The 23,233-nt window shown below is 43.3% G+C and overlaps 1 protein-coding gene and 1 long non-coding RNA gene across 5 annotated transcripts in view; one reads left to right on the forward strand and one right to left on the reverse strand.

The window, feature by feature from the left end:
- Window positions 1-16,358, reverse strand: part of LOC143681573 (uncharacterized) — a 70,933-nt gene extending 54,575 nt beyond the window's left edge. For both annotated transcript variants that reach the window (XR_013174736.1, XR_013174737.1), the window contains exon 1: window positions 16,185-16,358. This is a non-coding gene — a long non-coding RNA (uncharacterized LOC143681573). The remainder of the gene's footprint in view (window positions 1-16,184) is intronic.
- Window positions 16,347-23,233, forward strand: part of SPACA7 (sperm acrosome associated 7) — a 40,598-nt gene continuing 33,711 nt past the window's right edge. For all 3 annotated transcript variants that reach the window (XM_077158697.1, XM_077158698.1, XM_077158699.1), the window contains exons 1-2: window positions 16,347-16,501; window positions 20,731-20,790. In XM_077158697.1, the coding sequence (XP_077014812.1) occupies window positions 16,408-16,501; window positions 20,731-20,790 (154 nt within the window). In that variant the 5' untranslated portion in view covers window positions 16,347-16,407. The remainder of the gene's footprint in view (window positions 16,502-20,730; window positions 20,791-23,233) is intronic.

Here is a 23,233-nt window from a genome sequence, read left to right on the forward strand (position 1 = left end):
CGAGTGGGTCAAGGAAGAAATTACAAGAGAAATTAGTAAATATCTCAAGGCAAATGAAAATGAAAACACAACATATCAAAACCTATGGGACACAGCAAAGGCAGTGCTAAGAGGGAAATTTATTGCCCTAAATGCCTATATCAGAAAAGAAGAAAAGGCAAAAATTCGGGAATTAACTGTCCACTTGGAAGAACTGGAGAAAGAACAGCAAACTAATCCCAAAGCAAGCAAAAGGAAAGAAATAACAAAGATTAGAGCAGAAATAAATGAAATTGAGAACATGAAAACAATAGAGAAAATCAATAAGACCAGAAGTTGGTTCTATGAGAAAATCAACAAGATTGATGGGCCCTTAGCAAGACTGACAAAAAGAAGAGAGAGGACGCAAATAAATAAGATCAGAAATGGAAGAGGAGACATAACCACTGACCTCACAGAAATAAAGGAGGTAATAACAGGATACTATGAACAACTTTACGCTAATAAATACAACAATGTAGATGAAATGGACAAGTTCCTAGAAAGGCATGAACAACCAACTTTGACTCAAGAAGAAATAGACGACCTGAACAAACCAATCACAAGTAAAGAAATTGAATCAGTCATTCAAAAGCTTCCCAAAAAGAAAAGTCCAGGACCAGACGGCTTCACATGTGAATTCTACCATACATTCCAGAAAGAATTAGTACCAACTCTGCTCAAACTCTTCAAAAAAATCAAAGTGGAGGGAAAGCTACCTAATACATTCTATGAAGCCAACATCACCCTCATACCAAAACCAGGCAAAGATATTACAAAAAAAGAAAACTACAGACCAATCTCTCTAATGAATACAGATGCAAAAATCCTCAATAAAATTCTAGCAAATCGAATCCAGCAACACATTAAAAGAATTATACATCATGACCAAGTAGGATTCATCCCAGGTATGCAAGGATGGTTCAACATAAGAAAATCAATTAATGTAATACACCATATCAACAAATCAAAGCAGAAAAATCACATGATCATCTCAATTGATGCAGAGAAGGCATTTGACAAGATTCAACATCCTTTCCTGTTGAAAACACTTCAAAGGATAGGAATACAAGGAAACTTCCTTAAAATGATAGAGGGAATATATGAAAAACCCACAGCTAATATCATCCTCAATGGGGAAAAATGGAAAACTTTTCCCCTAAGATCAGGAACAAGACAAGGATGTCCATTATCACCACTATTATTCAACATCGTGTTAGAGGTTCTAGCCAGAGCAATTAGACAAGAAAAAGAAATACAAGGCATCAAAATTGGAAAGGGAAAAGCAAAACTATCACTGTTTGCAGACGATATGATACTATACGTCAAAAACCCAGAAAAATCCACAACAAAACTACTAGAGCTAATAAATGAGTACAGCAAAGTAGCAGGTTACAAGATCAACATTCAAAAATCTGTAGTGTTTCTATACACTAGCAATGAACAAGCTGAGGGGGAAATCAAGAAACGAATTCCATTTACAATTGCAACTAAAAGAATAAAATACTTAGGAATAAATTTAACTAAAGAGACAAAAGACCTATACAAAGAAAACTACAAAAAACTGTTAAAAGAAATCACAGAAGACCTAAATAGATGAAAGGGCATACCGTGTTCATGGATTGGAAGACTAAATATAGTTAAGATGTCAATTCTACCTAAATTGATTTACAGATTCAATGCAATACCAATCAAAATCCCAACAACTTATTTTTCAGAAATAGAAAAACCAATAAGCAAATTTATCTGGAAGGACAGGGTGCCCCGAATTGCTAAAAACATCTTGAGGAAAAAAAACGAAGCTGGAGGTCTCACGCTGCCTGACTTTAAGGCATATTATGAAGCCACAGTGGTCAAAACAGCATGGTACTGGCATAAAGATAGATATATCGACCAATGGAATCAAATAGAGTGCTCAGATATGGACCCTTTCATCTATGCACATTTGATCTTTGATAAGGCAGTTAAGCCAACTCACCTGGGACAGAACAGTCTCTTCAATAAATGGTGCCTAGAGAACTGGATATCCATATGCAAAAGAATGAAAGAGGACCCGTATCTCACACCCTATACAAAAGTTAACTCAAAATGGATCAAAGATCTAAACATTAGGTCTAAGACCATAAAACAGTTAGAGGAAAATGTAGGGAGATATCTTATGAAACTTACAATTGGAGGCGGTTTTATGGACCTTAAACCTAAAGCAAGAGCACTGAAGAAAGAAATAAATAAATGGGAGCTCCTCAAAATTAAACACTTTTGTGCATCAAAGAACTTCATCAAGAAAGTAGAAAGATAGCCTACACAATGGGAGACAATATTTGGAAACGACATATCCGATAAAGGTCTAGTATCCAGAATTTATAAAGAGATTGTTCAACTCAACAACAAAAAGACAGCCAACCCAATTACAAAATGGGAAAAAGACCTGAACAGACACCTCTCAGAAGAGAAATACAAGTGGCCAAAAGGCACATGAAGAGATGCTCAATGTCCCTGGCCATTAGAGAAATGCAAATCAAAACCACAATGAGATATCATCTCACACCCACCAGAATGGTCATTATCAACAAAACAAAAAATGACAATTGCTGGAGAGGATGCAGAGAGAGAGGCACACTTACCCACTGTTGGTGGGAATGTCAAATGGTGCAACCACTGTGGAAGGCAGTTTGGCGGTTCCTCAAAAAACTGAATATAGAATTGCCATACGACCCAGCAATACCATTGCTAGGTATCTACTCAAAGGACTTAAGGTCAAAGACACAAACGGACATTTGCACACCAATGTTTATAGCAGCATTATTTACAATTGCAAAGAGATGGAAACAGCCAAAATGTCCATCAACAGACGAGTAGTTTAACAAACTGTGGTATATACATACGATGGAATATTATGCAGCTTTAAGACAGAATAAACTTATGAAGCATGTAACAACATGGATGAACCTACAGAACATTATGCTGAGTGAGACTAGCCAAAAACTCAAGGACAAATACTGTATGTTCCCACTGATGTGAACCGACATTAGAGAATAAACTTGGTATATGTCATTGGTAACAGAGACCATCAGGAGTTAGAAATAGGGTAAGACAATGGGTAATTGGAGCTGAAGGTATACAGACTATGCAACAGGACTGGATACAAAAACTCAAAAATGGACAGCACAATACTACCTAATTGTAATGTAATTATGTTAAAACACTGAATGAAGCTGCATCTGAGGTATAGGTTTTTCTGTTTGTTTGTTTTGTTTTTTTAATATATTTTTTGTATTTTGTATTTTTATTTTTTTCTCTATATTATCATTTTATTTCTTTTTCTGTTGTCTTGCTATTTCTTTTTCTAAAGCGATGCCAATGTACTAAGAAATGATGATCATACATCTATGTGATGATATTAAGAATTACTGATTGCATATGTAGAATGGAATGATTTCTAAATGTTGCATTAGTTAATTTTTTTAATTAATAAAAAAATACATTGAGCTAAATGAAAATAAGATTCAACATATAAAAATTTGTGGTATGCAGCTAAAGCAGTGAATAGAATGAAATTTATAGTACTAAATATATTAGGAAATATCAATAACCCAAGATTCCACCAAGAGAGAAGAAATATAGGATCAGCAATGAAATTGTAGCAGAAAAATAGAGGGAAAAAAAAGTCAACAAAACAAAACTCATTCTTTGAAAAGAAATCAATAAAATTAACAAAAGTCATAAAATACTAATATAAGAAATGGAACAGGGGCTATCTCTATGAACACTGCAGACTATTGGCTAATAAGAAATACTATGGACTGTATACAGAGATTTGAGAACATAGATGAAATAGACAAATTCCTTGAAAAGTAAAACCAGGGCAGACCACTGCGGCTCAGCAGGCAAAGTTCTTGCTTGCCAAGCTGGAAATCCGGGTTCAATTCCCAGTAACTGCCCATATTAAAAAAAAAAAAAAAAAAAAAAAACCTCATGAAAAGTAAAAACAAATTAATTCTTAAAACCTCCTGAGGAAGAAATTTTCCAGGCCCAGATGGTTTCAAGGAGAATTCTGCCAGTTAAAGTAGAATTGACACCAATTCGAAAATTCTTTCAGAATATAGATTTTAAGACCAGTTCCCAATATGTTTTATGAAGCCAATATTAATTTGTTTTAATTTCCTCCTTTGAACCCATTGATGAGAAAGGAATTTCCACATTAGGGTATGGCCAAACACACAATACTTGACCCTGAACAGAGAAATTAATGGCAGGTTGAAGGCACATAGACCCATAACCATGGGAACAAAGACACTGCATGGCATGTCATGTAGGGGCTACATGGAGTTTATGCTTGGGAACTGACTGAACTACCAGGAACCGTGGGAGGCAGCTTTGTAGTTATCAAGAGGGTATCGTCCCCTCTGGTTCTCATGGTTGGATGGTTGGCTTATTTGAATAATTCCATGGGCTGGAAGGGAACTAACCCACTACTAAAGGATAAATAGGAAATGTGCCTGCTCCATTGATGAGAAGGGCTGTTTGGCTAGGGGATGTTACCTGCAGGAGCATAATGGGGGGGGGGGGGGGTGTGGGATCTTGCTTTTAGGCCAGATTAGCCCCTTCCAATTTCACCAGATGTCAAGGTAGTACATAACATTGGGCCTTAATTTTAGGCCTTACACCACAAATCCTTATACAAAAATAAGACAAAGATGGAACAAAAATGGAAACTACAAACCTATATGTCACTCAAGAACATAGATTCTAATGTCCTCATCAAAGTATAAGCAAATATAAATCACCAATTGTGGAGACGTAGGGCCTGGGTCCCCCTCCATAGTGAGAATAAGTTACTGCACATAGCCACCTACATTGACCAGGACAGAAGTTAAAGATCAGTGGGGGAGGGGGATTGGGAGAGAACATACAGATGACGTTGTAAACAAAGCATCAAAACTCCCCTCTCCTGATCATTGTCAATAACAAACTTCTAAACCCCTGTGTCAGGAGACCTTAATCAAACTCTGTTTCTACACCCTATGGAATGTCTTTGTCCTAAGCCCCTCTAAGTCGTCCCTTGCACTCCCTGCCCCTTTGTGGAGCACTGACTTCCATTTTCCAGATGGCTACCACCGGGAAAGATCTTCTCCCAATAAAATCTGTGCCTAACTTTCTGCCTACAATGTTCTTTGGTTTTGGCTGTGTCAACCTGAGCTTTTCAAGAGATGGGTTGGAACAATTTGGTTTCCAGCCAGGAGACAAAAAAGCCACAGGCCATAGTAGACATGAGTTCCAGGAAGGGGGAATCCATAGGGGAAATCCTTGATAGGCCTATATCATCCCTGTGAAGAGGGGTGGCTGTCCTCCTGGACAAATGGGGACAGCCACTAGAGTATGGGGATAACCAGAAAACTCCAGTGGGGTTGCTAACTGTTTTGCAACAGATAGTAGGCCAACTGAATTTTAGCAAAAAAAAAAAAACAAAAAACAAAAAAAAACCAAAAGAAGACGAGTAGTGGCAGCCATATCCTGGTCCCTTTTAGGAGCTTTGCGTATAGCCACCGAGGCAGAACTGGTGGCAAAAGAACAGCCTGCCATCTAGGGGAGGAATTAAAACTAGAAAGAGTTACGCACCCTGCCCAGGTAGAAATGGAGATTCTGACTGACCACCTGTGCCAGGTAGATGGTCAGTTACAGACTCTGGCATGCAGATACTATATACCAAGTCAGAGCTATAAGCTGCCTCAGGCTCGAGTCTGGAGGATTTTAGCTACTCCCAGATGGGACCCCGAAGCATGGAACCCCATAGGCTCCTTCACAGAAGAGGAGGTAGAGGAGGAATGGGAGATGGAGGAGGATGAAGGAGCAACAAGTACACCCCAAATACAATAGGAATGGAAGGCATCACAAGACCAATGCTCTGGGGTTTAGCAATTCCAACCTCCTGAAAAGAAATTACACATTACTATGAGAGATTACACCACTGCCAAATTGGGTGATTTAGGGCAGCAGTATAGAGAAAAAGCTAGGCAGTCCCTACCCAATTAGCTTCTGAGGTTGGGACATAAGAGCAGAGAGGGTAGTGCTTTCTGAATAAATTGGCATCTATTACCACCCACCTTCATTATGACAATGCTTGTATGCCACCTCAACTAAGGGAAAACTACTTTCTTATTGGTATGTCTGATTGACAGGCGTAAGGCTGCATGACCTAATAAAGGGGATATACCACACAACATCCTCTTTGGCAAAATATGGAGATGCTATAAGACATTATAAGAGAGCTGGGAATGAAATACGCCATTTATGTCATGGTTTTCATAGGTCCTGACACGGAAGCTTTTATTGAAGAAATGAAAAAGACAATATTGCATCTGCTCCCAACCATTCCTGTGGGCTTCTTGTGTCTGCCCTAAGCCTGCGAGGAGGGCAGCCCATTTCCCTTGCCACTCAGGCTACAGCTAACCTCTGAGAGTCAGAGAGGCTATGGAAAAAGGGGATAGGAAAGGGCAATGGGAAAAGCTCCCTCTGAGCATGATGGCCCTAATCTGTTGCTGCAGGCACAGAAATGGAGGGTATTGATAAACAACTTAATGCAGTCCTGGTAAGACTAGGCAACAAATTACCACAGGACCAAAGATTTACTGAAGTGAGATTCCAAGCCTATGAGGAAGAAAGGAAGTCAGGAAAAAAAATCGCCATTCAGATCCCAAGCCCAGGAGCCCGCTGTTCCCCCAGAAGAGGCTTGGCAAGCCTCTTTCCCTTTTTCACAGAGGGGAGGTCAAGATCCCTGGATGCAAACAATAGCCCAGGACCTCTGGCATTGATGGCCACATGTAAATTAACCATCTACTGGTCCCCTACAAACAAGCAGCAGATGTTAGCACTACTAGATACAGGAGCTAAATGTACCTTAATTTATGGGGTTGTAGCCCAATTCCACAGGCCAGGCTATGGGGGAAAACAATCTAGGTCAAATGACACAGTCTAACTTTACAAAATGGGAGACTGCCCCCCCCCAAGTATATATAGTTTATATTTCTCCTATACCTGGATACATTAGGAATTATCTTCTACAGAAAACCAGATTGCAGACCACAACAGGGGAATTATGCCTCCATGTAGAGTGATTAAAACAATCTTAAAGGAGCAGGCAAAATGGTCACCTGTAAAAATACCCCTGCCTCAGAGGGTTGTGGCTATAAACCAACATCAGCTCCCAGGATGGCACCAGGAAATCTCAGCCATATCAAAGAGTTGGAGAGGGTGGGGATAATAATACCCACTTATAGTGGTATTTCAACAGTCCCGTGCGGCCAGTAGGAAAGCCTGATGGAACATGGTTAATTTAAAAATTGATGTTAACAGTGGAGGACTCTCAAAATTGTCAAGGTATTTAAATCTCCCCATAAGGTTCTTCTGCCTGGGTACCTTACTGTCAACCTATGGAACTCTAGCATGTATATTGTTAGATCAGCAGGAACTACCTCTTATTGTTCCCCATAAACATCTTTCTTTTTATCCATTGTGCCCTAGCAAACACCTTCCTACAGTGGGCTTCAGTGGTAACGCATGCCCACAGTTGAACACAATGTGGGTTTGCACAGGCTTGCCATCTTCAGGTACTACCAGCCTTCTTTGAATTGTGACCCCTGTGAATTGGACTGTGCGGCCTGGCAGAATTCACACAACTGGAAAATCTGGAAAAGAATCTTCTCATTTAAGACTGAAATCCAACTACCATCCTATAATGAGACCAGGGCTTACATCTCCTCCCTTGTACAGGAACAGGTGAACAAAGCCCCAACCTGTAATGGGGTATGCGGTCCATGATGGTTTAGGGTGGCTGATGGCAGAAGCTGTAACAGTACACCATGATGCCCCTGGCTGTATGGAACAACTTGATGGAACTCATGTTGTGGGGTGGCTACTCCCCAAATTGTGAGATTTTACTGTTAAACTCTAAAACAATAGCCATTTACCCTATAACTGGACATTACATTGTACATGGGGATAGCCCTCTGTCCCCACTACCTTATAAAGACTCTTTACCCTATGCTCCTAGTAATTGGAAAATGATTAAAGCTAGATATAGAATAAAAGGCAATCCCTTATCCTTTAGTCATTCTTGCAACACAACAGGTGGAACTATAAGTTACTGAAAAACATGTGGCTATTTTAGCCAATCACACTGTTGAAGCACTTAATGATTCCAAAATAGCTATATGCTTGCTACATGAAGAACCACACAGCTCAGAAATGCAATTGTACAAACTAGAATGTCCTTAAATATCCTCAGTGCAGCACAAGGCGGCACCTGTGCCTTAATTAATGTGCAGTGCTGCGTATATAGTCCCAATCATTTGCACAATGTTTCACAAGTTTTGAATTACACTCAAGAACCCATACATACTATCAATCAATTATCAGTAGATTCCTTGTCTAAATAGTTTAATTCCCTCTGTTATAGGAATATGGATGCACTGTCTGTCCTATGGTCAGTGTAGGCTGCTGCCTGGGGGCGGACTATGGAGACCCAGGACCTGGGCCCACCCCCTCCCCCCCAATATTGAGGAAAAGTCACTTCCTGTAGCCACCTGCAATGACCAGGGCAGAGAAGTTAAACGTCATCAGACCTCCTCGGGGGGAGGGGGAAATGTACTGACGGAATCGTAGACAAATGATTGCTGAATCACTATATTGATATTTCTTTTAGCCTCCAGTGTTTTGGAGCAGCTACAAGGAAAAAACTGAAATAGTGGAATTGTAACCCATACCAAACTCTGAAATCTTTCTTGAAGGATTTCAAGAAACTATTCCTTGAAGGGTACTTTGAAAATGATTACTTTTTCTTTCTTTTCTTTGTTATATTTCATGATAAAAAAAAGTTAAAAAAAAAAAAAAACTCCCCTCCCTTGATCACTGTTGAAAACAAACCTCCAGACCCATATCACAAGACTTTGATGAAACTCTATTCTCACACCCTATGGAATATCTCTGTCCAAAACCCTTTTAAGCTGTCCCTGGCACGCACTGCCCCTTTGCAGAGCACTGACTTCCATTTCCTAGAAACTGCCACTGGGAAAGACCTTCTCCTATTCATAAATCCCAATAAAATCCATGCCTAACTCTCTGCCTAGAACGTTCTTTGGTCTGGGGGCTATGCTGACCTGAGCTTCAAGAGCTGGGTTGGATTACGAATATACAAAGAGAACTATATCCATCACCAACCGAGGTGATTCCAGGGATGTAGGCTGGGTTCAATATTCAAAACTCAGTGTAGGAGGGTGCAGGGTAGTTCACTGGTAGAATTCTCGCCTGCCATGCCAAAGATCTGGGTTCAGTTTTTGTTCATGCATTCCACCCCCCCCCAAAAAAACAAAAGCAAACAAGCAAAACAAACAAAAATCAACAGATGGAGCTGCAATAATGGGGTACTTACATGGAAAAATAATGAAATGTGATCCTGCCACCCAACATACAAAAAACAACAATGTAGTAACATGCCCTGTCAATAGGCTAGAGAAGAAAAATCACATGATCATATCAAATGATGTAGGAAAAACATTTGACAATTTTTCCCAAGTTGATACATGTTTAATGCAACCATCAAAAAAATCAGCAAAACTTTTGTGTAGACATAAGCAAGATTACTTTAAAGTCTACATGGAAAGGCAAAGGACTAGAAAAACTAAACAATTTTGAAAAAGAAAACTAAAGTGGGAAAAATTGTTCTTCCTATTTAAGTTATGTAGCACCAGTCATCAATACAGTGGGGTATTGACAGAGGCAGAGACTCATAAGTCAAAAGAATAGAAAAGAGAAGCCAGAAACAGTCCCATTACAACCATGGCTCTTTTGATAAATGTGGAGTGATAATTTATTGTGGTCTTAATTTGCATTTTCCTGCTGGCTAGTTACGTTCACATCTTTTCATGAGCTCATTTGTAGAAACTCTTCAGTAAAATGTTGGTGCGTGCCTGTGTTAGTTTCCTATTTCTTCTTTAACAAATCACCACAGACTTAGTGGCCTAAAACAATGTAAATTTATTAGCTTACAGTTCTGGAGGTTAGCTTACAATTCTGGAGGTCAGGTGTCTAAATTGAGTCTCACTGGTCTAAAACCAAGTGTGAGCAGGTCTGCATTTCTTTTGGAGGCTCCAGAGGATGATACGAAAGCTTCCTTGCCTTTTCCAGCATTGTTCCTCCATCTGCAAAGACTACCCTATCTCCGATTCTCTCTGGTCTCCCTCTACCACTTAAAAGGACCCTTGTGATTCCACTGGATCCACTCTAATAATCCAAGAAAAACTTAAATCCAGCTAATTAATATTGAAGCAAACTAAAACAAAGAAACAAAAATAGGAAGTGAGGAGAAAAATGAAAAGAAAGCAGGAAGGTGAAATTTTCCCCATCTTTAAGAGCAGAAAATTATTGGCTCTCTATGAAACTGAAACTTACACATTTTTTTTTTTCATAATCTTTCTTCATCTCCTTAAAGAGACCTTTGGCCATATCTTTTATGGTGAAGAAATACTTCAAGTTCATCAGTCCTTCAAAGTTTGCTTTAGGTTTTATTTTCTCTCCTTCTGTTAAATCTGAGTATTCAAATGTGTTTATTTTCATTAAAAGAACGACCACAGTGTGTTTCCACTTGCATTACACAATTTCTATACACCCTCCCCAGCCCTCACTGTGTATAACACTAATGCAGAGCTCATCACACTTTTTATCCATCCAGCCACCCATCACCACATGTATACACATGATGCAGAATTGTCTAGAACAAGGCAAACCTAGTATTTACGGTGGTTAGTGATGATTGCAGGAACTAGAGTGATTTGTAAAATTTCACCTTTTTTACATTTGCTTTACTTGGATTCTTTATAATGAGCATATATCATTACATTACCTAGAAAATAAAATGATTTTCTAAATTAAAAATATATCAGGGGGTGGAGGGAACTATAAGATGCTGTGGGGCTCCTAGAATTCCCCTCCATATTGAGAGCTGGTCACTGCGCGCAGCCACCTCCATGACTAGGACAGACATTGACGGTCATCAGATATCCTCAAGGGAAAGAATGTACAAATGGCAGCATAAACCAGGCACTGAGGTTCCCCTCGCTTGATCTCTGTTGATACCCTGCAGAAACTCTGTTCTCACACCCTTGTCCTAAACCCTTATAAGCCCTTGTACTCCCCCCATCCCTTTGTGAAGCACTGCCATTTCCCATGGTTGCCACCGTGGAAGATCCACTCCTACTTAAAACCCATGTCTAACTCCATGCTAAGAGCCTACTGTGTTCTTCCTTGGTCTTTTGGCTGCCCTGACCCAAGGCCTCCAAGAGCTCAGTTGGAACAGATGTTAATATTAATTTTGGATAGTGGGCATATGCATGGTTGCTTTCTCTTTTTAGTTTTCTGAATTTTTACATTTCCCAAAATTTAAACAATAAAGAAGGCCTAGTTATTAAATGAAGAGTGATAAAGGGTTCCTCCCTCCTTCTCCAAGAACTCCGTTTCAGAGGATGCAGGGAATGAATCCCTAATGGCACATGACAGAGACAGCCTCCCAACTAAATATGCAACTGTACAAGAGAAAAAAGAAACAAACCTGCAGTTCACATGCAACTGCCAAGTTATTCAAATGCATTAGAGTCTGCATGCATCAAAAGCTGGTGTAGATTAACTTGTTAAGTTCCCTTCTGGTTTTAATATTATAAGAAAGTACTAACACCAAGGGAATGATAAACAAAATCTACTAAAAAGGAAGCAAAAAAGGGTTTTTTCTGAGTTATCAATTCCCGCATTGGTGAGAGCATCTGCAAATTAGAAACTCGTGAAGCAACTGATACCATATATCCAAGTCTCTTTCTTCAAATTAGCTCAATAAACTTGTAAACTAAGGCAGCAGAGCTTTCTGAACTGAGCTACTATGGCCATAATATTTTACAGCTCCAGAGTCTATTTTTCCACCTCTGAATCTAGACATGGCATGCCACTTGTTTGGGCCAATGGGACCATAGCAAATGCGAAGAAAGGCTTTTAAAATGTGTGTGCATTTGGACGGCCGCAGCCCTCCTAAAAGGTCATCTCCGCTGAGCCCCAGGCTCATGAGGCCCCCAAGACCACCAGCCCCAGCCGAGCCAGCCCCAGCCAGTCCGCAGGACTGAGGAATAATAAATGTGGACTGTGTTAAGCCAGCTTTGGACTCGCCTGTTCCCCAGCGGGCGGTGCCAAGGACGGGAGCAGGAAGGACGACCCCGAGTGCAGGATGCGCCCCTGAGGGCGTAGGGACGAGGTGCCTCCGGCTCCACTTCACACCTGACGTTTCAGCCCCAGAGGCCTGTTCCAGCTCGGCCACTGCTCGGGACGGTCCACTGAGGCCGAGGGCCCCGCAGAGGCCGCGCCCGCAGGGCTCCTGCCCAGCCCCCGTCGGCGCCTGCCGCGCCCAGGTGGGGCCGAGGGGACGCCGGAGGGAAGGCGCCGGGCCTCGGCCAGGGAAGACGCGGCCACCTGCGGCCTCCCGCCCGCTCACCCTGGCACTGAGAAACACGGTGTCTCTGGCCGGGCGGGACCACGGCGGGGGAGCCCTCCCTGGGTTCGGGGCCAGGCCGGGCCGGCCCGAGGCCGCTCCGAGGACAGCCACGCGCCCGGGCGGGGAGAGCCAGGCCGAGGCCTCCTCTCGGCGTCCGCGCTCACGTCTTCTCACCCAGACGGGGGTGAGAAAAGTCAGCTCCTCACCCAGACGGCGGGGTTCAAGGCCAGGTCGGAGCAAGGAAGGGTCAGCACGCGCGGAGCGTTAATTCCCCGAGGAGAAAGCGCGTAGTCGGCGCCCCGCCTCGGGACAGACGCTGTGGGGAGGTTTCTAGGTCCCGGCTGAGCGCAGGGCGCGGGCTTCTGAGGCAGCGGAGGGAGCCCGGCAGGCGGGAACGCCTCCGGGCGCTGCCCCCTCTCTGCCTCTAGTCGACTGAAATACGATGGGCAGCTGGAAGAAAGCTTCTTTTCACCCAAGACAGAATCCTGTGGGGGCTGGAGGAACCCAAGCCATTTCTCCCTTCCCAAGTCCCAAACCTGCGCTGCCCTGGCCTGACACCGGGACCCAACCCTCACCTTGCTCCGCTGGTTTCCACTCGGGGAAGTAGCGCCCCTCCGAGGACGAGTGTCAGGAGCTCCAGTCCCGGGATGGCCGAGACGGCGACTCCCCAGGGAGAAGGCGCAGAGGACACGGAAGCCACACAGGGCGCGAGCCGTCACCTCCCTCGACGCCCGGGAAACAGGTGTCCCCGACCCTGCGCGTGGGGAGGGAGGGGCAGCAGAGGCCCGAGCTCCAGATGGTGAGCACCTGCCTGAGGGGAGGGAGGCCAGCAAGTGAGGACACGTGGGTGAGAGGAGGGGGTCAAGTGAGGACACCTGGGTGGGGGAGGTCAAGTGAGGACACCTGAGTGAGGGGCCGAGCGAGGTCAAGTGAGGACACTGAGTGAGGGGAGGAGGAGGTCAAGTGAGGACACCTGACTGAGGGGAGGGGGTAGTCAAGTAAGGACACCTGAGTGAGGGGAGTGCGTGGCCAGTACGGAGGGAGCTCCTGGAAGGTGATACCATGCTTAGCACAATGCTTGGCCCCCAGCAAGTGCTGCATAAACTGTTTTATGAACAAGTGAGATAGCAGGTGGATGCCACTCCATCTCCACAAGGCTGCCTGGAGACAAACCTGAAACGGTGCAGAAAGTTGGATTCGATGGTTCCACCAGCTGAGAAAGAAGCAACATTGAGTTCCTCTGGTTTCCTTCTCTGAGCAAAAGTGGGGACTAGAGGGAATCAGAAGTCACCAGTGGGGGGAAGCAACCCCGTAGCCTGTTAGGGCTGCTATGACAAACAGCAGGGACTGGTTGGCTTCAACAATAGGAATTTATTGTCTCATGATTTGGGAGGCTAGAAGCCCAAAATCAAGGTCTCCACGGGCTTGCTCCTGGAGTCAGAAGCCCTCTGGTGCTGGCTTACCACAACCCTCGGGGTCCTGGGCCACCTCTGCCTCCATCACTTGGTGATTTCTCGCTCATTGTGTCTGCTTTTCTGGTTTCCGCTGACTTCTCACTTCTGCCGCACCCAGTCCTCTGCTTGTAGCTCCCAAGTGCATGGACGTACTCTGCAGTGGTGTAAGGCGCTCTCATTCTGGTGGGCACAACTTACCTGACCACATCTTCAGATGTCCTATTTACAAGTGGGTCCACACTCACACGAACATGATTAAAACTTGAGCATGGCTTTCAATAAGTACACGATTCAATCCCCAACAGTCTCTATCCCCTAGTTTTTCTAAGAGCACCTCTCAACTGTGCTCGAGTATAAAAATAAGTTTTAAAAAGACTTCCAGGAACCCACTTGCTCCAAGATCACTCTGGTGGGTGATAAAGCTGAGAATGACAGCGGCTTCCTGCTGACTTGATGCATTAAATTAATCCTAAGGAAACAAGTCTATGTGGTGGGATGATCACAGCGTCCTTACTTGTTAAACTACTGCGCTGCCCGGGGATGGAAAGTTCAGCGCCCGGGCTCCTCATTGTCATGTCAGACTGTGAGTCTGGATGGCACTTTGGCACTGTCAGCCATTTTTTTTTCTTTTTACGTGGGCAGGCACCGGGAATCCAACCTGGGTCTCCGGCATGTCAGGCAAGAACTCTGCTTGCTGAGCCACTGTAGCCCACCCCCCTCACCCACTTTTAGAGGGACAGTTTTATAGCCTGAAGCCCGTCTTCTGAGACCCGTCATCCCCTGTGGCATGCTGTGATGAAATGGGCCTCCTTTCTGGAGCTTCTTTGAGGCTCGCCTGCCAAAGGTGACTGGCCTGCTTTGCTTCCCACCTCCCAGGGAACCCGCAGAGCTTGCCCTGATGGGCGCTGCCCCCAGCTCCACCAGAGCCATGGTGGTGCCGTGACCCCCAGCAGCCCATTGCACACAGGACTCTGCTCAGGGAACCAGGCCTGAGATGGAGCCCAGAAGCAGCAGGCACGGTGTCCGCTCCTCTCTCCGCAGGTCAGCTCCAATCTCGAGGTTCAGCACCACCTAGCTGAGGTGTTTAAAGGATACCTGGCCCTGGAGCCCATCATTTCACCATCTTCTTCCTCCACCAGGTAGAGCCTCTGCCCTCCAGGACCCAGCAGTTTCTTCCCTCCCTCTCCCCCCACACAGGGCCTCTGTGCTTCTCACACTTCGTTGTGCGCACTTGTCACCTGGGGACTGGTGAAAATGCAGATTCTGATTCTGTAATCTGAGTTGGGATTTGTGATTCTGCATTTCTAGCAAGTTTCCAGGCGATGCTGATACTGACCCTGCTGCTCCCGGGGCCACACTTTGAGTAGCCAGAGTTCAGAGCAAAGGCCTGTGTCTCATTCAGAGCTACTAATCAGCTCAGACCAGGAGCTGAAAACCACTGTGATGCCCTCAAATGTCAGGCACTGAAAACATTTGAAATATCATCCTTGATCCCTTGTAGTAAATTACTTACCACATCTAGGTAGTAGACCCCATGTCAGCAAAAACAGATAAATAAACAAACAAACAAATAAATAGAACCAGTGGGGCCACCCTCATGGTCCGTATCTGTGCCAGGAGATGCCACCTCCCGTCAGCCCCCTCAGACCACGTGGCTGTGGTTTGAAGACCCGTCCCCCAGGGCCCCACCCCTCTGACTGCAGGAAGTGGCACACGGCCCAGATGGGCCATTACCTGACTCTGAGCTCCTGGCATAGGCATTGGTCCAGTGATGGGGCAGGATCCAGGCAAGCCCCTCAGAACTCTGCCTTTAGGTTTGTCTCACTCGCACTGGTGGTGAAACTTCAAAGACTCTAGGAGAATGGAGCTGGGAGGATGGTAATGGGAGATATGCAGCCACTTTCTCTGTCTTGTGATAGAAGTTTAAGTGCAAGGGGCAGATTAGGGCAGATACAGAGAAGGAAGGGGAGGGAAGAAGAGAGGCTGGGGGAGAGAGACTGAGAGGGACCTAGTGGCAATCAAGCCCCTACTCTTCACATAATCCCTAGAACTGCCCGGTTTCTACAGTTTTCCTTTAACTCAATACGTTGTCTAGCTTCCTTCCGATAACTCTTTCCAATCATCAGATCTTGTTGAATTTGCATCACTCACACCTTGAAATGCCTCACTCCTGATGAATTTCCTACCTTTCAGGCCTCAGGACCTGCAGGATGAGGATAGGCAATGGAAGCCAGCAGCCAACTTCCCCTTCTCCCTTCCCAATCACAGACCCTGGGCACACTCCCCCGCTCCCACTATAGGGCAAGACCCCAGCTCACTTCCTGGTGGTGATGTCACAGGCCCCTGAGCATTCCGCAGTATCCCGGGGACCAAGGCTGGAGAAGGCCCTCCTCCTTCAACTGAAGGAGCATGGCAGCGAATAGAGGAGCAGTGGTCCTCCTCTTTGTTCTTCTACCATACTGCTGGCAAGAAGTTGAGCCCCAGTTTATAAACACGACTGCAGGTACAGTCATAAGTACATTATTGTGGCAGTGGGGAAATGGGAGCCTCCCCCTGGGCCGAGTCAGGCGGTGAAGCCTTCTTCTCTACTTCCCTGCTTCACCAAATTTACCATCGAGGATTTATTCCTTGGGGGAATATAGCTAAGTATACAAGTTTTTCTACCTTGGAAGCCCTTTTTAAAACGCAGAACTCCGTGAGAGAGTAGGATATGTGTAAATCTTAACTTTTTATTATGGAAGTTTTAAACCATTCCCAACAGGAGAGAATTAATATAATGAACCCCCACATACTCATCACCCAGTTGCAATAATTATACATATTTTGTGGTCTTATATTTCTATCCCTACACACACATACACACACATACAGTTTTGTGGTAATTGGGTGTACTTTAGCACTAATTTCAGGTCAAACTGAAAAACTGCCATCTTAAAACTGTAAGATTGTCAATTTTTTTCCAAACAGCAGTAGTGTGTGTTTTCATTCTCTTGTTTTACACATTCACAGTGCCATTATCACACTATCAAAATTAACAAATATCCTTTATATCTCTCATGCCCAGCCAATATTCAATTTTCAACAATTGTATCAAAAATGTCTTTTTTTAGGTTGGTTAGTTTGAATCAGGGTCCCAGCAGGGCCCACATGTAGCTTTTGGTCCCCAGCCCTTTTGGTTCTGTGTCACGTATTTCTTGATGAAAGGAACTGGGGCACACGGAAGATGAGCTTTCCAGGATACGGACAGTTCCATGAGCGGCAATCCCGCTTGGCCAGGGGCCCCGACAGCCTTCTGTGGAGTCGGGAGAAGCAGCTGCTCAAAGGGGGTGGGAGGTGAGCGTGTCCTCAGTCCTCGACCCTTTTAGGAAGCTTAAATGCTCAGGCCCACGAGCCTTTCCCTCCACCTTCAACCATCATCAGGGCAACCAAAGAATAACGTTCAAGAAAAGTGACCCTAACTTGAATCTTCTCCTCAACCTTGGCTCTCAAGGTTGGGCAAGCAGGTCTCTGAACATTAAGCTGTTAGTGGGCAAAGTTGTGGATTCTTTTGCCCAATTTGTTCAAATGACTAATTCCTGAGACATTCAGGTTTCAAAGCAAGAAAAAGTTTATTACTAGGTGCGTAGCCAGCAATCAGATCATCTGCCGACCCCAAAATCTGTCTGCCCAACCTGCAATAATTTTGATAGTTTTATAGCATTAAAAGATGAGCAGGTTTAGGGTAATAAACACAGTGGCCCCAGATAATGCAATTAGAGGCAATTTAATTACTGAGCATTTGGAGATTGATTCCATGCTTAGTCATAGAATGCATGTAAGAAAATGGTGGCATGATTAATATAGCGAGGGGAGTGACTTTTAGTATTATGAGGTATAGGTAACTTACAAGTTAAAGTCAAAGCTACTATCTTGTCAGGTGAACCCATTTTGGGCTAATGTCAGTTATCAAGATAACTTTGGACTTGGGGTGGGTTAGTTCTGGGCTGACCCAGGATCCTTCATTAATAAACATTAGGGGCTGTCTTTAGAGATCACAAGTCTCTAAAATTAAAAAAAAAAACTGGATAAATGGGTACAAGTGAAGGTTAGTCTCAAGGTTTTTACAATTTTAAGGGCTCAAGATAAAGGCAATATAATCATTCTCAGAGATCAAGGCAGCTGGATTACAAGTCAAAGATTTCCAGTATTTCCCTCTGTCTACTCTAATATACTAGAACATTAAAAGGAATATCTATATAATAATTCAGTAATCATAATCATCCCTTAAATCCTAACTTGTCAGTTACAAAGCCACTGGCCAGTGAGACTGCACAAAGAGCAGGACACACTGGGGCCTGGCACTGAGCTGGACACACCCTCCTTCCCTCCCGCCCACGGCAGCATCCAAGTTTAAACTGGGAGGACAGTCCAGGAGGAACTTGGTCTCTGCAGGGGAAGGCAGATGATCACTACAGCCTAAGGATGTCAAAAAGAAGTGAAAAATGTAACCTACATTTTCATAAAGAAACTTTGTGAGGCGCTTACAAAGGAAAGTGCATTTTGAGATGCTGGGGATGCCAGAAGGGTTCAAAACTGCTCCTGTGTGTCTTAGGGCAGCACAGGACTGGCTCTAAAGCTGCTGCCCATCACTCCGGTGTGTTCGTTCCTCCTATGTGGAAACTGATTCCTCTCTATATAGATATTTTTAAATGAATCCCTCGTGATGCAACTGCAAACCAGTCACTTCCCCTCCCAAAATCGGGTTTCCTTTTCTAGAAAACTAGAAACTTAGATGAACCTTAAGGTCTTTCTCAGCTTCAGAGACCTACATATAAGCACGAAGAACAGTTCCAGTCATTTTCTCAAAGTGAACATTGAGGTTCCTTACTCTCTTTCTGGGGTCTTACTGCCTTTGTGGCTATTTTTGCCTTGGCCACATGAACTGTCCTAACCACATTGTCACTTTCTTCCCACATAAGGGTGTGGTGTACCATCAGAGACCAAAGCAGTAGCCATGGTCCCTGTGATGGAGCAGGTCACAGACTCATTTCCCACAAATCAGGCAGACCGAAATCACAGAACACAACAATAAAGGTTTCTTTCATGGTGGACATTAAGTACATTATGCAAATGTCCAAAAACCACAATCAATTATCATGAAAACCCAGGGGCATGTGCCATTTTAAAACTGTAAGACTGTCAGTAAGAGGTGACAACAGGAAAAAGACAGTAAAGTAACTGCACTTGACAATGCACTTTAAAACCCGTACGGTTATTATAAAACATAAATATTTTACTGCACATGCTTACAGGCTGACTTGCACAATACTTCCATTATAATTATGGGACAGACGCAAAATGAAAAGAATATTTTTAACAAAGTGCTTGCACGATGCAGCTGTATCCATTCTTAATGATTCATTAATGTCTCATCAAAAGAGAACTGTACTTTTTGTTTGTTTCATTTACCGAAGGTCAGCATACTGGGAAGCAATTGTCATCACCATTACAGACCTTTTTACATATTTTTCCTGTATTGTTCTAAGCCATCATGTGTGCAGATGAGTCAATTGGTATGCAGATTGTCTATCATTAAAACCATTTGAAAATCAGCTTTGTCATTGGTTTAGTGTTGGAACTTCAGATTCTTGCAGACACTACTTGAATGCTCCGTGCAGCCCAGAATGGGTAGGTGCTGTGGCCTTGCCAAGCCTTTCCTAAGGGATTGTTGTCTCCTCTCTGGTCAATTTGTCAGCTCCCTGGGTGCTAGAAGAGGCTGACCTTGACCTTGAGTCAAGGACATATACCAGCACACTGGGACATCATACCCTCTGATAAACACAAGTCGCAAATGTCAAAAGGGAAGAACCATTTGTTGGGTGCTGCTGGGGAGAAAATATCACTCTGAACACCACACGTTGCTGCTGTCGTTCAGCACAGTTAGTTCATGTCGAGGATGCAGTTGAGGTCTTAAAGCCAAAAGTCTATGAACTCCTTTGGGGGACTGACATTCTTGACACCTTCAGTTCACCCACAAGACTCCATTTCTTCATCTGTAAATGGGACCAAACTGGAAATTGTTTTTGCTTATGAAAGAGAAGAAGTAAAAGTAGCCGGTCTCTCTGTGTCTCCCTTCCACTTCACAAATGCAGAACCATAAAATGCAATTACGTTTCAGACATTTTTTTCCATTTTTCAAATGCATATTTCTAAGCTTTCAAAATGCATTCATTGTTGGAACCATTCCATTAAGAGGTAAAAATGTTGCTATTAAAAAAGGAAATGTGTATCCCTCTTCCTTTGCTCACCTCAAAACAGTTAAATGAGCCTAATCATCCTTAGAACTGGCACATTTTATTAAATGCGCAATGGATCATATCGGTGAGTTCCCACCAGGAGAGCAGATTTTAGTCCACAGATCACATTTGCAAATCGTGTCACTTCCTCTCACAGCCATCTGTGGATTGGCACCTCTCTCATCATTTTCCACATGAAAAATCCAAGTCCCAGAGAATGTCACTGCCAAGATCACCTGGTTCTCCTGTGTGGGGACTGGAACTCCAAGTCCAGAGCTCCTTTCCCTATAGCAGGCTAGGGTACATCATGCAAAATAGTATTTTAAAAAAGTAAATGCTTCATATGGTTTCTTTGCTGTGTGAATATATTGCAATAAAATTGCATTTTTAAAAAAAGAAACGAATGCAAAATCAATGAAAATTGTGAAACTATTAGTGTTTTTTATTGCTTTCCTAGGTTTACCTACAGAAACTACATCAGTTACAAAAAATATGGATGATATGCCTGGAGTGTTTGGTAAGCAGTTTCCTGTACTTGAAGGGTAAGGTGATCATCGGTGGGCATTTCCCAAATAATCAGCTAGAAACCATGGTTGATGAAGGGAAGTGATTTGGTTTGTGATGAGAATTGCTTGTTCGTGGCATATAATTTTAGTGCACGCATCTGAGTCAAACGACCAAGAAATTTACAAAAACAAAGAATTTTTGACAGTTGAACCTAAAAAGAGTCTTGGAACCTTTCTTCCCAGAGTGAGGCCCACGGACCAGAGGCATCAGCTTTCACCTGGGAGCTTGTTAAAAATACAGAATATCAAGTCCTGCCCCAGATCTGCAGTACATCTTTATTTAAGGAGATGCCAGCTGATTTACGTGCACCTCAGAAGCCCTGAGGCTAAGCCACTGCCTTGTCCAGTGGTTCTCAAACCTCACTTAGAGGACAATTCCTCAAGAAGATTGTCAAAACCCTATATCCAAGGATTCAGATTCTGTGGCTTTGGGGCTGGGCCTAGGGCATCAGTATATATATACATACATACTGATATATACTATATCATACTGATACACACACCCACACACAACCACACATATATATATATTTTAAAGCTCTCCAGTTAATTCTAAAATAGAGGCAGGGTTAAGAATTATTGATCGACTTGGGATTCGCCCCTATGAAATGTATTCCTGCAAAGAAGAAGCTAAGACTACTTATAATCAGGCTTAAGAATCACACCCAGAGAACTTCTTTTGTTGCTCATATATGGGCTCTCTCTCTAAGCCAACTAGGCAGGTGAACTCACTGCCCTCCCCCCTACGTGGGACATGACTCCCAGGGGTATAAATCTCCCTGGCAACGTGGGACAGAACTCCTGGGATAAGTCAGGATGTGACATCATGAGATTGAGAAAGCCTTCTTGACCAAAAGGGGAAGAGAGAAATGTGACAAAGTTTCAGTGGCTAAGAGATTTCAAACAGAGTCAAGAGGTTATCCTGGAGGTTATTCTTGTTCATGATATAGATATCCCTTTCTAGTTTATGGTATATTGGAGTGGCTGAAACTGTTGAGCTGTGTTCCATTAGCCTTGATTCTTGAAGATGATTGTATAAAGATATTAACTTTTACAGTGTGACTGTGTGATTGTGAAAACCTTGTGTCTGATGCTCCTTTTATCCAGGGTATGGACAGAGGAGTAAAAAAATATGGATAAAAATAAATAGTAGGGGGATAAAGGGTAAAATAAATTGGGTAGATTGAAATACCAGTGGTCAATGAGAGGGAGGGGTAAGGGATATGGGATGTATGAGTTTTGTCTTTATTCTTCTTATTTCTTTTTCTGGAGTGATGCAAATATTCCAAAAATGATCATGGAAATGAATACACAACTGTGTGATGATATTATGAATCATTGATTGTACACCATGAGGGGAATGTATATATGTGAAGATTTGGCAATAAAAGTATATTTTTAAAAATAATCATTGCTTGAATCACATGTATTATAAATTGTCTAGTAGCCATACGAAAATCCCAAGCAGCAGATGAAAACTAATTTTGATAATGTATTTTATTTAACCAAATATATCCAAGACATTATCCTAGCAACATGCAACTAATACAAAATGTTTTGAACTTTTTGTCATGATGAGTCTTCAAAATCCAGTAGAGGACTGACCATGTCTCCAGGACTCAATAGCCACACTCTGCCAAAGATAACATACAGGTAGTGCACACATTTCTAGTCCACCCCCTTCATTTTACATTTAGGAAAACTGAGGCCTTATGAAGTCCTCTTGAGTGGAGAGCTGAGATGGAGCACAGAGTTCTGCACCCCCAGTTCACATTGGGCTCTGGCTAGAGTGGTCCAGATCCTGGGGACATCTCTGCCCACTGTGGCCTGGGAAGTGGGGTCAGGAGTATTGCTTGAAGTCTGAGAGGAAGCCCCAAAGAAGTGTGGTTGCTGATGCCATCCCCTGGGCTTAGAAGCCTTCAGATAAAAGATTTTTATGATGGCAGAGCAGATGCTGCTCAGTGAAACGGACCCCTTTCTCCGGTAGCTAGCTGCCTTTTGTCGGGAAATTGCACTTTGCCTTATTTCAAAGCCTGGTAAATTTATCTTTAATGGCCTAATTGATTTGTAGTTTTCATGAACAAATTATTCGCATTAACCATCCATTTTTCTAAGCAATTTCTGTATAAAAGTCAACAGACTTAGTTCTTATGTTTGCAGGTTCACCTTAATCTCTCCAAAACCAGGTTGACATCTGTAAGATGGAAATGCCGATGTCCGTTCTGTTTCTCGTTCAGGGTTTCAAGAGAACTCAGTTCCATTGAAGGCCTAGTGAACTGTAGAGCCCCATGCAAGTGTAAGCGTTGAAAAAGGTAGATGATCCTAAAAATACTATGGTCTGGTAAAATGGTCAAGAACTTGAAGGTCAAATCATTAGCCCAGAACAAGAATAAA

Source organism: Tamandua tetradactyla, chromosome 4 (assembly GCF_023851605.1).
Source record: "Tamandua tetradactyla isolate mTamTet1 chromosome 4, mTamTet1.pri, whole genome shotgun sequence".
Lineage (NCBI taxonomy): Eukaryota > Metazoa > Chordata > Mammalia > Pilosa > Myrmecophagidae > Tamandua > Tamandua tetradactyla.